The following is a 13,348-nucleotide window of genomic DNA, read 5'->3' as shown; positions in this document are numbered from 1 at the left end:
TGACCTCTCCTGGGACGGTGGTGCTAGGCGTCCATCCCCTTCCATCGCCTCTCTCCTTAGTTATCATCATTCGTTTAACGATTAACACCACCTGAGTTGAAGTTACTTATAACTAAAGCTTTGAGTAAATTCATATACTTCACGTTATTATTTTAATTTATTATTGATTTTTAAATTTTAAAAAGTAATTATTTTTGGTAGACCTAAAAGAATGAAAGAGTAATTTTTATTTTAAAATATGTCATGTTGGTGAGACGCTTAATATTGAGACAATATTTGACGAACAAAAAAGAATTAGGACAAAAGGAATATTAAAAAAAGGTTGAGGATCAAAATTAAAATTTTTCTTAATAATTATTTTGATAAAAGAAACTAAACAGAGTATTTGAAGAAATCGAACCAATAAAAAGGAAAAAGATTGAAACAAAAAATATTTAAAGATACATGATGTAAACGATAAAAAATAATAATGAAAAGACTAAAATAGAAAAGTAACCAAACTTAGAGGGCCAAATGTATAATTTTTCCTAATTTAATTAATTAATTAATAAAAGAACTAAAAACATCAGTTCTAATTGACGGGTGATCAATCTAGTAAGTAAATTGATTGATGGGTGATCAATCTAGTAATACGTTCTAACTTAGTTAGTATGTATTTAATCAACTTATTCACTCATCGCGTATATAGATAAAGACATCCTAACCACTATAAATTGTTCTAAATAGTTCTACATTTATTACCCTTAAATAAAATATCATGTTTAAGTATTACAAATTTGTTTTATTGATTATCCTGGCCGGAAATATGCAAGCGGACGGAGAGCGGAGACAAAACATGGTCTACTGTTGTCGGGTGCGGGGGGGGAGGGACAATGCACGTCTCGGCGCAAGATAGCGTCCCGGCGCAGGTTGCCTTTCACGCATTCCCAAAGTCCGAGCAGTAGTGCGCAGAGCGCACTTTGCGTATCAGAGTCTTCTTCCTTTCTTCCTTCTATCATTTCTCTCTCTCTCTCTCTTACCTTTTCTCTCTCCTACCATTTTCGATTTTTCCATGGCGGAGTAGATAAATCTGCGTTGACTGCGGCCTACTACTGTTGTTGAAACAAAACAGCAAACGCCACTTCAAATTTTCCTCCTTTTTCCTTTCCTTTACTTTTGAATATCATTAATAAATTTCTTTTTCTTTTTCTTAATTTCTTTGCCAATAATTTGTTTTTGTCATGTTTGACTGACTGCACCTTGGCATCCGTCATTTTCGATCCCCCAATCCGCCGGGCCAAAAGCAAGCAAGCAAGCAAGCAAGCAGGAGGGCAAAGCATTCTTCTTCCTCCTGGTCTCTCTCTCTACGAGCTGGTAGATTCCTCTCTCTCTCTCTGGGTCTCTCCTCTGCCATACCTTTAATTTTCTCCAAAATCTACTGTTTTAAAATTCCTAATTTCTCGTGTGGTGTTTCTAATGTCAAACTGGGGGGTCAATGAGTGGGAGCGTCAAATCTGAAATTGTCTTTTAGACTTTTCATTCTCTACCTATGGTCCCCTCCTCCCTCCCTCCCTCCCTCCCTCTCTCTCTCTCTCTCTCCGTGTGAAAGCTTTGGGGGGTTAGGTTTTTTCTGGGAAGGAGCTTCGATGTTCAATCCCTAGATTCGATATCAATCTTGGGTGATTCTCCCGTGACGTGAGTTCAGCAGCTGGCCGCTTTCTGTGAGGCGTCGGATTTCTCGAAAATTTGTTTCTTATTTTGGGAAAGTTTGAAGTTTTTTTGGCAGGAGATCATGCCTTTCTGAGCTTGTTTGCTTGACTTGTTCTTGTTGTTTGTGTGTTCTGTAGGTTTATTGAATCATGAAGAGGCTGAGATCAACCGATGATCTTGATTCTTACGGAGACAAGAGCTCGAATCGCTCTTCTTCTTCTTCCCACCGCAGCTTCTACTACAGCAAACCCAGTGAAGCTCCGCACAAAGGGTTGCCTACTTCCTCGTCGTCGAGATACGACAGGGATCGTCCAGTAGATGAGGATGGCCGCGACAGCTCGAGGTCATTGCGGAAGCGATCTGATCATGATTTGGAGAGCTTTGATCGGAGAAAAGGGCCAGGGTTTGATAGGTACAGTGAAAGGAAGGGCTACGGTGGTGATTTTGCCGAAAGAGATGGTTACAGTGGATATCGGGGCTTGATTCACCGGTCTGAGAGCTTTTCAGGCTCCAAGAGGGAGTTTCCGAAGGGGTATAGATCCCAACGGGACCGGTCACGGCACGAGGGGAGTGCATCAACATCTTCATGGCAGAGGATCGGGAACATGGGCAAAGATTTTGACGAGATTAGAGGAGTCAGAGGCAGTTTTATGGAGGACAGGGAGAGGAAGGGATTGAGGGAGGTGAGATCCCCGAGTAGGTCTAAAGATTCGGGGAGTGAGCAGTCAAAAAAGGGTTTCAGGGATGGGAAAGCGAGGGAGTCAGATAAGGAGAAGTCGCCCAGTATGTCAAGAGGAGATTCGGGGAATGAACTGCTATCAAAATCTAGGTCTCCATCAAATAGATTTATTGATAGGAGAGTTAAAGAGAAGGAGAGATCGCCGAGCTGTTCGAGCGAGCGATCTAGGAGCGTCGAAGCTAAGAAAAACGAGGATGTTCAAGTCGAGTGTGGCAGCACCAGTGAAATGGAGGAAGGAGAGCTTGAACCAGAAACCAAATTAGGACCTGATCCGGTCGCTGAAGCTGGGAGAGGGAATGGAATGGCAAGCCTTCGGAGAGATGAGCAGAAGGCAGATGAGGACTTGCCAGATCAATCAAAGAGTACGGGGAGCAGCACCCCAAGTGGCAGCAGCTGTGGTAGTGGAGATGAAGATGACAGTGAGGTCGGTAAGCAAGAAGAGACGGTTAAGCCTGTGGATAAAGAGAGCGCTAAAGGATGTGAACAAGAAGTGAATGGGCATCCAGCTGTAGAGGTGCAAACGGGGATGGAAGTGGTACGGGAATATAATCAAGAAAATGCTATCGATCCTGAAGCCAAGACAGGGGATGTGGCTGTTATGGATTCGAGTAAGGGAGTTCGAGAAGAGAGGGCGGTGCCCGAGGGAAGTTCGAGGCTGCCAAGAGAAGGCTCAACTCTTGATTTCATGGACAAGGGCAAGAGTATTGCTGTTGCAGTGACTGATTATATGGAATCTGTGGAAATTAGCGCTTCTATCAAAGATGAGTCTAGGGATGAGACCCTAAACAAGGAAATCTGTTTGGAAGGGCCAAGTGCTAGGGGCTTTGAGCTGTTTTCTAGCTCTCCTGTTAGAAAACCAGAGAAATCAGATCAGTCGGGTTTCAATAAACTGAAGGAGGAGAAGCGGCTTTTGGAGCCCCTTGATCTCTCTCTCAGCTTACCTAACGTTCTTTTGCCCATTGGTGCTCCAGAGACATCTGCGCCTGCTTCACCCAGTCAAGGAAGAAGCGTCCAGTCCTGGTCCACCTTTCGCACTAATTCTGATGCCTTTACCATGTCCATGTCCTTTTCCGGTTCACAATCCTTTTTCCATAACCCAAGTTGTTCTCTGACTCAGAATGAAATGGACTTCGAGAAATCTGTTGGTAGCCGTCCAATATTTGGCGGGGTTGATTGGGAGGGCCTGGCACAGAACGAGTCCAAGCATAAAGAAGTTCCCCAGTATCCAAGAATGCATGGTCAGAATCAGAATGGATCTGTTCACGCTCCACAAGGAGAGCACATAGGTTCCAACGGTCAGCTAATGCATGGTCAGAATCAGAATGTAAGGGCATCAGAAGGAAGCTCCAAAATGCATAAGGGCCTCGAGAGGCAACTGATCTTTCAGAAACAGATCCCAGGACAGTCAAAGATCCACGATGAGGCCAAGTCTCCTGCACAGAGTGTTGGGTCTCATGAAATAGGGTCAAGCTACAGCTTTGAGAGGAAGCGGGCAATGATAAGGGACAAGAATGTTGGTGGCTTACATCGGACTGCTAGTCTGAAGGAGGGGGAGCAAATATGGTTTGGTGGGGTTGAATTCTTCGAGGCAATTATTGAGAAGATAATCACTGAACCAATATCTGAGATGGCTCGGAAATTTCACGAAATGAGAGGAGATGTTGTGGCAAGTATGAAGGACCGCGCTCGCGAGATCATGCTAAATCCCGATAAGCATGGCCAGCTGCTGGCATTTCAGAAAGCTCTTCAGAATCGTTCAGATATAACCTTGGAAGCCCTGCTAAATTGTAACCGGACTCAGCTGGAAATCCTGGTTGCTATGAGAACTGGGTTGTCTGATTTTCTTCAGCCATCTAGTGGGATTTCGTCATCTGATCTGGCCGAGGTTTTCCTCAATTTGAAGTGCAGAAATCTGGCTTGTCGGAGTGCGCTGCCTGTGAATGAATGCGACTGCAAGGTTTGTGGTCCGAGGAATGGATTTTGCAGCGATTGTATGTGTCTCGTGTGTTCCAAGTTTGACTTGGCTTCGAATACATGTAAATGGGTTGGATGCGATGTCTGTCTCCATTGGTGCCATGTGGACTGTGCGCTGAGAGAATCATACATTAGAAATGGACAGAGTGCTACCAGTGCTCAAGGAGCCACGGAGATGCAATTCCATTGTGTTGCTTGTGATCATCCTTCTGAGATGTTTGGCTTTGTTAAGGAAGTTTTCCAAAACTTTGCTCGGGAATGGACTGCTGAGAATCTGTACAGGGAACTGGAATATGTCAAGCGGATTTTCCATGGCAGCAAGGATATAAGAGGGAGGCGACTGTATGAAATTGCTGATCAGTTACTGCCAAGATTGGGAAGTAAGGCTAACCTGGCTGAGATATATAGCTACATTATGAGCTTTTTGAATGGTAAGCTTCCTATTGTTCAGTTTTCTGTGGATAACGTCTACAAGGATAGTTCGGTGCGTTTGGTTGCAGAGTTAAAAGTAAATTTGATTTTGATTGTGGAAAAGGACAAATGAGATGGGATTATAAATTTGACTTGGGAAACGTGTGTATTTGTTGTATAGTGTGTTGAGTTAAAGTTAAAGTTAAAATTTTTGATTTGGGAAATGTGTTTTTGTTGTGTAGTGTGTTGACTTAAAGTTAAAGTTAAAGTTAAATTTTTTTTTTATTGTGAATCCAAACAAGGCCGATTCATGTTTCATGTATATGTATAGCCATATGCGTGCTGGTTTGTCATAGTATCCAATGATAAAATTTTTGTGGTCATATAAAACATGCCAACTGTTGCTGGTGTAGAAGTAAATGAACACTATGAATAGCACACACAATGTCATATTTAGTCAGCTTATTTTTAATAAGCATGAATAGAACAGTTGACTTGCTATTACAATTGTTCTGAGAATACTTTCCTAGAAAGTTTTGGTGATAAAAATCAGGTTGTCTTATGCTGTTCTTGGAGCCTTTCTTATAGGGACATCTGGGGCATGTCTTATCTGATAAGGGCCTTCAGCTTCGTGTCCTTGAAAGTAATATCTTAGACCAAATTATGGGGAACACAATTGCACTGATATTTACCATTAAGAACCTGTATTTTTCTCCTTCCGTGCCTTTTCTTCTTGGGTATTTTGCGGTGCTGTTGAAGGCATTTGTAGTACAAGCAAATTATTGTTCGGCTGCATTTGGAAATTCTAGTTGCATCTGAATGTAAGACTATGTCATGTCCTCCTCCACCTGGAGTTGCTGTTGAAGTTCTTATTTCGATTGCAGATGGTGATTCTTCCAAGTTTGGGAACACTGTGCCTTCGGGCTCTGAGCAAGGAAGAGGTGGCAATGGAGTTCTTGGAGCTAAGCAGGATATGGTATGGGTTAAATCCGTTTATTCGGAGAAAGCTCCTCTTCAGATGGAGCATGGTAACACCTTGCTTCCGAGCTCCAACCTTGACAGGAATGAGAAGCTTACCTCAGCTTCAGATTTACAGAGGAGCTCTCAGAAGCCAGTTTTTGACGAACTGGACAGCATTATCAAAATCAAACGAGCAGAGGCCAGTATGTTCCAATCACGTGCTGATGATGCAAGAAGAGAAGCCGAGGGCCTCAAACGTATCGCGATGGCCAAAAATGAGAAGATTGAAGAGGAGTATGCAGCCCGCATCGCTAAATTACGGATCGCGGAGGCTGAAGAAGACCGTAAACAGAAGTTTGAAGAGCTTCAGGCTTTAGAGAGGGCTCATCGGGATTACTTTAATATGAAGCTGAGGATGGAAGCAGATATTAAAGATCTCTTGCTGAAGATGGAATCAACAAAACGAAATCTTGCCATTTGATTTTTCATTGATACTTTCTCAGGTAGTCTTACAATGAACCCGGAGTATGATGATGTAATTCTATGTTCCAGCTTGGTGATTCTTGCTATGTAGGTGTTGTCATCTCTTTTAGCTTTCGGTTTTCGTTTTCGTTTTCATTTTCGCAACTGATCAGAATCTGTACAGGGACTCCTCCTGCCCCTCAAATTTCTATAGAATAGTTTCCCTGTGTTGAGTCAGTATTATGATGGATTGAATGTAAGATCTCAGTGTCTTCGCAGCTGTTGATGTTCCTTCTTATTGACCTGTTCTGAGCTCGTCCAATTTACTGTGTTATTTCCAGAGATAAAAGAGACGTTATGACAATCAGACAAATCTTAAAGTTCAGAAAATTCCTAGAAAGTTGTGTTCATTCGGTTTGGAGAATCAAAATCTCTCATTGTAAGGGTAAAGATTTGAAGCTTGGCCGCGGAAGAGATAAAACTGGAAAGGAAGCATGATGCTGATACATCTGGTGGGTGCTCAATCTGAACCACCGGTAATTTCGGATAATTGTGCAAACACCAGTTAAAATCACTGTCATTATCTCTCAAATTCAGACCGACTGCAGTTCGTTGATTCGGATGTTCAGAAGATCAGAACTAGACACAGCACGACAGACAATATCATGGCTACTATTGGAATGGGAGGTTTTGAGGAGTTTCTACTCATGACTGAGAAAGCCTATCAAGTTTACAAGCTAAGTCGAGAAGAAGGGACTCATTCAGAAGTTTCATCTTCACTGAAGTCGGAATCATCGTCAGCAACATCCTCCTCAGTATCGGAGTCGCTCACCACATATTTCTTCTGCTGGCGATTCGCTCTCTGCGGCCTTGCTCTTGATGGTAAAACCGGAGCCTCTTCATCTCTCTCATTTGAACCCAAGCTCTCCTCACTTATGGTAGGGATGCTACTCTTCCTATTGAAAGGAGAGGCTCTCATCCTCCTCACTTTCTTCTCCGGTGAAATATCGGAGTTTTCTGAAGGCTTCAACATATCAGTCAAGAGTTTCTGTCCTGCCGCTATTGTCTTATTCGCTGGACCCCTCTTTCTTGTTGCTGCTGCAGATGGTTTCTTCCCTCCCTTCTTTCCCTTGGGGGGCTCTACCTCTATATCCAAGTCCTCATCACCCGCTTTGTCCTTCCCGCTCTCTTCGTCAGAACTCTCCAGGAGAGTTATCACTGTCTTCTTCGCTGCGGCAGCTCTTTTGGTTGGTTCTTTTTTCGTTGCTGGTACCTGAGGCCCTTCATTTTCCGTAGCTGTAGAAGAAAATCCGATGATCACTGGACTTGCTTTTTTCAAGTCCTGCTCACTATGACAGGAAGAAAAGGAAAGGATGAAAGTTTACCAGCTGAGTTCTCGGGGGAAGAATCGAGGTTATATCTAGCAAGCCGTTCCTTCAGATCCAGCAGTTCCTCATCGTCGTCTTCATCTTCCAAGACTGCGGCACTTCTATTTTGCTGTCAACACAAAAACAATTCAAACATCAGCACGGAGATCCCCTCTCTTATGGGGGAAAGGACTGAAGAGACAGATCACATCAGACCTTCGTAGCAGCAGGAGCCTTCTTTGCACCTCCTCGGCCTTTTGGTTTCGCAACAGGAGCAGCATTATCTGATGCGACAAATGATTAGAATAACTCGTTGAATGTATACTGGAAGATACAGAGGAGAGGAAAAGATGTGTCCGTCCTTTTGTTTCTTTGAGGAGTCATTCAGAACTTCAGCATTACCTGTTACCACTGAGGAGCTGTTGGTTGATGGCATTTCCGAATTTTCTCCAACAGCTTCTAGATTGGTGGCCTTCTTAGTATTTTTACGAGGGTTTTTCGGTGCTTGTCTAGAACCCTTGGCACCAGCTGCACTTGTAGCTCTGGCCTGGGACACCTTTCTAGCTGCATCAGCTTCAGCATCGTTTTTGTCTAGTTCCTGAAGCAAAAGGGCTAACTGCGTTAGTGAAAGATCTGGATAAAGTGGCAACATAATCTTTAAAAGGGTTGCGATTCACATACATCCAATTCGCGCTCGAGATCCTCGAGATCCTTCAACCACAGGTCCATTGGAGTTGAACTTTTCAAACCTTCAACTTCATCCAACAGCTTATCCCTCTCGGCACAAAGTTCCTGAACCTTCTCACGTGTCAAAGATCCAATAGCCATGGAGAGTAAGTACTCATAATCACTCGCCTTTACTTCTTTGGAGCCGGTGCTCTCGGAGTTATCTTCTGTTTCTTCGGAATCCTCAGATGCCCCAGCTATTGCTGCTTCAATACTTTTGGTTTTCTTTGGGAAAGGAGTGAAACCCTTTTCCTGCAGCTCTATGAACAACTCTGCCCTTTTTCTGTTGTTCACAATGATCTCTCCATTCACAACCCCTAGTATGAACCTGACCTTGTTGTCCAACTTCAACAATTCCATTTCAAGATTGTCCAGCAGAAATTTCTGCAATTATAGCATTATTCAACCATTCAGATCACTAATTTTTTTCCAAAGAAAGGAAACTTATTTTCTCTTCACTTCCAATTCAATTACCTTTCTTTTCTCATAAAATCCAAGCCTCAAGGGAAAGAATTCTTCGAGAACTGCAATAGAGAAAATCACGCGAAAAGAAAAAAAATTAGTGAGCGTATTGGGATACAAGCAGCATAAAAATACTGGTGAATAATGATGGTAAAATTATTCTATAACATCGTACTCTGTTCTGGAGTGTCATATTTCTTAATGATGCCTTTTGCATCAAACAGATGCATGTTACTTGTGCTAATTGTTGAAGTCAGTTTAAACTTCTTCATCAAACCCTCCTGCTTTGCTATAATCATGTTCTCCTCGGACAGGGCAACTTCAAAATGCACAGATATGTCGTCACTATATTGCTTAAATTCCTGCAGCCAGCGAAGTCATCTGCTATTAGAGAATTATCCAAGACAACCTTCATGTTGATGCAATCACCAGCTTAGGAATACTCACCTTTATGAATGGCTCCTTGTTTTTATCTTTATCGCCAACTACCAAAGACTCCAGAAATTCTCTATAATCCTGGGTCCATCTACGAATTGGCAGCTCTGTGATCCTCAAGGTGGTTTCATTGATTTCTTCCATGATCCCATGGACAGTGTAGCTATCTCCAGCTTCTTTTGTGGCAGTTTTCTCTATTGTTCCTTTGAATCCTCTGTACCAAGGATCCATAGGCTCCATCATTTCTCCATTCAGCAAACGCCTGACATTGTTTATGATGTCTCTTGGGTTATAGTTCGGAATGTACGAACTCCACCCAGTTCCAATCCCTTCGCTACCATTGACAAGGACTGTGGGTATAATAGGCACGAACCTACACGGAAAAATGATCAACTACTCTGCAAAATCCTGAATTAGAACACCATAAACTCGAATGAACGGTGAAAGAATAATACCAAGTGGGTTCGATAGATACACCATCTTCATTCAAGTAGTCAAGAAGGTTGTCGTCATCCTTTGGGAACAAGAACCGTGTAATGGGCGAAAGCCTAGTATAAATGTACCTAGGGCTCGCATGATCCTTTCCTCCCTGTTGAATTAGCAACAAATTAAGAATGCTCTGCAGAATAAAAGACCTAGGCAGCAAACCTAGAAAAATTAGCAAAACCTCACCATATTGCGAGTGCCGAACTGCCCACTTGGTACAAGAAGGTTAATATTGTTGCTTCCAACAAAATCTTGAGCCATGCCTATGATGGTACCAGCAAGACTCTGCTCACCATGATGGTAGGCTGAGTGCTCGGATACGTACCCAGAAAACTGAGCAACTTTGGCTTCCTTGACAAAGTTCCTCTTGAAAGAGCAGAAGAGGATCTTCCTCTGTCCTGGCTTTAGGCCATCAAGCATAGAAGGAATTGACCTTTGAAGGTCAGCCATGGAAAAGAGTATAAGCTCCTTGTTAACAAAGTCACTGTATTTTATGAGCTTCTCCTTCTGATCAAGGAAGGTGCCAGGCTGCATGGCAACAAAATAACTTAGTCCTGATCTAGTGCGATCACAACATGGAAATACCTCATGCAATTGTTAGCTACAAGCTGACTTTGGTATGCTTACCTCGAATTGGCGAAGCCAATTCTTTCTTGCCTCAATCTTCTTTTTACTGAATGCGAGTTCAATTGCTTCTCCGTCTTTCTCATCAGCCCAAATAAAATCTTTCTTGTGCTTGTTAAGAGCTTGGAAGTACTGCTTCCCCTCCTTTGATGTGCTTGTTCCCAACCCCTATAGAATTAGAAAGTTAGCATTTGAAACTCGAAGACTGATCATGAAACATTACATTTTACAATCAAATAAAACAGCTGACCTTATAGTACTTGATAGACCACCCGCTTGCATTACCGCTCAAACTTTCCTTCCATGACTCATACTCTGGCATGGTATAAAAGCACAACTCTCTCCCATTTTTATGAGTAGCCTGCAGAGGTAAAATTTGGAGGGGCTTAAGCATAACAATACATTGGAATCTTATGCTCCATCATCTGCACCAAATCATGGAATAACACTCTCGGCAAGCTTACAAACCTTCACAATTGGAGTAATAAACTCGACCATGAATGAAGGAACCTTCAGCAATGATGGCCAGAATGAATGGATAAAATTAATCAGCAATCCTTTGATATGGGAACCATCATGATCCTGTACATGCACAAAAGATAAAATCAAATAAAGCTAGAAACAAGTTAAATTACTATAACTTGCGGAGACTCGAGGTCAGATAAGGATACTATTAAAGAAGAGAACCTGATCTGTCATAATCATCAAATGCCCATATCTCAGTGACTTGACACTGTCATAGTCCTTGTTTTGCTGCAGTCCGAGGATCTGTTTGATATGCTGGATTTCTTTGTTGTCCATGATTTGGCTGTGACTGGCTTCCCTTACATTCAGCAATTTGCCCCTTAATGGAAATACACCATAATGGTCCCGGCCAACAACAGAGAGCCCAGCCATCTATAGGAAAAGTCAATTCCAAGAGCAATCAGGCATCTCTACTGGAAACCAAGTCAAGAAGAGCTCTACTCAAGCTATGTGTTAAAATTGCAACTTACTGCAAGGGCCTTAGCTGAGTCTCCTTCAGTCAAAATTAAGGTGCATTTGTCAGAATTCCTTCCACCAGCATCATTAGCATCCTCAAGTTTGGGGATTCCACGAAGGTTCTCTTTCTTCGACCCATCTGTTTTCTTAAGATCTTTGCTCAGCTTGAAAGTGGCCCATGAGAGGAGGGTCTCAACAATTCCAGACTTGGCGACTGCAAGAGAAGAAGTGAAACCAGGGCAGAGGTCTCATTATGAAAGTTGGTATCGCAAACTTACTATACCCACAGTCACCAACTGAAACAGAATGAACATACCTTTCTGAAGAAATTTATCTGAAAGCTCACACTTAGACCCGAAACTGCTCTGACGAAGTGTCAAAGTCTCCTTGGTTTGGGAGTCAAAAGCTGGATTGTCAATTAGAGCATTGACAAAAACCCACAGGTGATTCTTGACATTGTGAGCTTTAAGGTTAGCATTCTTGTTCTTCTTATTTACAACACTCATAACATGGTTCGCGATCTGATTGGTAACATAATCCACATGGGTTCCACCCTTGATTGTGGCGATTGAGTTGACAAAGCTAACCTGTTACGGACCAGATTTTACCCATATTCAATCAACAGTGAGTGCCACAGAAAATCAAAACGAATACAATGCTGACTGTGCTCTGTATACCTGTTGAAACTGCCCCTCACTAAGACTTACACAGACTTCCCATCTGTCATTTACAGCCTCTTCGATCCTGAGCATGCAGAACCGAGTAAGAGGTGGCAAAGTTCAAAAAAAAGATCAGAAAACACAGGTGATCAATCACAGGTGTGGGTAGAACCTTGGGAGCGAGGATTCAGGGCGATTCTTCGAGGCAGAAGCAAGGTAAAGACCTACATATTCACCAAAGGTCTTGACGGGAACCCGCTTTCCATTCAATTCGACCTTCACTGTCTTTCCAAGACAACCAGCCAGGTCAACCACGCGCTTCTTCATCAAGGCGACCACATCATCCTCGAGATGGGTCATGTTAAACTTTGATAAATCGGGCTTGAATGAGACTTTGGTCCAGTTGTCACCCTCCTTGCACTTGACTATGGTGGGTTCATTTCTTTTACCCATATTGTTCGAGAAAACCTTCAACCAGCGTATCGAGCAGCTTATATTAATTGGTGCAGTTAACGCGGAATGAATGAGCATGAAATCGCCATTTATATGTACAGTTCAAATCACAAATAAATAATCAGGTTGGCTGTTCAGCAGAAACAGTATAATCACGAGGACATGGCAGAATCAGTTAACCAACAACTGGTAAGATGCTGGGAAATCGTTATTGCCATAAATTATTTGAGCAAGGGAATATGTTTGCTTCCATAGGACATTGGCCAGAAGAATCTACAGAGTACAGGGATCTGACGTACCTGCTTATACTTCCTCTGCCGCTTCCCGTCGGCAGTCTCGATCACAAACTCCGTGGAGAAGATGTTGGTCAGCTTGGCCCCATAACCATTCCTTCCCCCGGTGGTCTTCTTGACGGAATCATCGTAGTTACTGCTCGTAAGGAGGTGGCCGAAGATGAGCTCAGGCACATAAACCTGCTCCTCCTGGTGGATCTCGACGGGAACCCCATCCCCGTTGTTGTACACGCTGATCAGGTTGTGCTCCACGTCGATGGTGACCTTAACGGAGTCCATCCTGGGGTCCCGCTGCTTGTTGTCGGCGGCATTGACGAGGATCTCGTCGAAGATCTTGTAGAGACCAGGGACGTAGGTGACGGGGCGGTGGACCATCTCTTCGTTCTCGTAGACCCACATGGTTTGGGTGTGCTTCTCGATGGAGCCGATGTAGGTGTCAGGACGGAGGAGGATGTGCTCGAGCTGAGATTTCTTCTGGTAGGTCTCCTCGATGGTCTTATGGGGAGCACGGGGGACAGCAGGGGCAATGTTGACGGTGTTGCTGTTCTGCAGGGGGAGTTTCTTCGCAGCTGCCATGGCTAAGGGCTCCGTGGGGAAACGGAGATGAAGAATCCAAGGGTTTCAGAT

At 43.3% G+C, this 13,348-nt stretch overlaps 2 protein-coding genes across 4 annotated transcripts; one reads left to right on the top strand and one right to left on the bottom strand.

Moving 5' to 3' along the window:
• The first annotated feature begins 1,088 nt into the window (after window positions 1-1,088).
• LOC116191931 (protein OBERON 4) lies at window positions 1,089-6,533 on the top strand. Of its 3 annotated transcripts, none has more exons than XM_031520299.1 (3): window positions 1,089-1,353; window positions 1,827-4,833; window positions 5,698-6,260. In XM_031520299.1, exons 2-3 carry the CDS (start codon window positions 1,839-1,841, stop codon window positions 6,252-6,254), a joined length of 3,552 nt encoding a protein of 1,183 aa, XP_031376159.1. In that variant the 5' UTR covers window positions 1,089-1,353; window positions 1,827-1,838; the 3' UTR covers window positions 6,255-6,260. The 3 variants fall into 3 exon arrangements, with proteins under 3 accessions (XP_031376159.1, XP_031376158.1, XP_031376160.1); XM_031520298.1 differs by lacking the exon at window positions 1,089-1,353 and adding an exon at window positions 1,443-1,674; XM_031520300.1 differs by lacking the exon at window positions 1,089-1,353 and adding an exon at window positions 1,446-1,700 and having other exon boundaries at window positions 5,698-6,533.
• A 203-nt stretch (window positions 6,534-6,736) lies between these two features.
• Window positions 6,737-13,297, bottom strand: LOC116191922 (DNA topoisomerase 2). The gene is made up of 19 exons (XM_031520296.1): window positions 12,728-13,297; window positions 12,148-12,443; window positions 11,994-12,060; window positions 11,633-11,903; window positions 11,331-11,530; window positions 11,023-11,232; window positions 10,804-10,917; window positions 10,586-10,696; window positions 10,339-10,503; window positions 9,898-10,239; window positions 9,681-9,814; window positions 9,238-9,598; window positions 8,966-9,152; window positions 8,803-8,852; window positions 8,284-8,712; window positions 8,005-8,200; window positions 7,819-7,886; window positions 7,621-7,732; window positions 6,737-7,531 (listed from the first exon to the last, which is right to left on the bottom strand). Exons 1-19 carry the CDS (start codon window positions 13,295-13,297, stop codon window positions 6,993-6,995), a joined length of 4,422 nt encoding a protein of 1,473 aa, XP_031376156.1. The 3' UTR covers window positions 6,737-6,992.
• Window positions 13,298-13,348: the final 51 nt, after the last annotated feature.

Source organism: Punica granatum, chromosome 1 (assembly GCF_007655135.1).
Source record: "Punica granatum isolate Tunisia-2019 chromosome 1, ASM765513v2, whole genome shotgun sequence".
NCBI classification, from domain to species: domain Eukaryota; kingdom Viridiplantae; phylum Streptophyta; class Magnoliopsida; order Myrtales; family Lythraceae; genus Punica; species Punica granatum.
The sequence above is the reverse complement of the archived record's forward strand: the minus strand, read 5'-3'. Positions and strand labels throughout refer to the sequence as shown.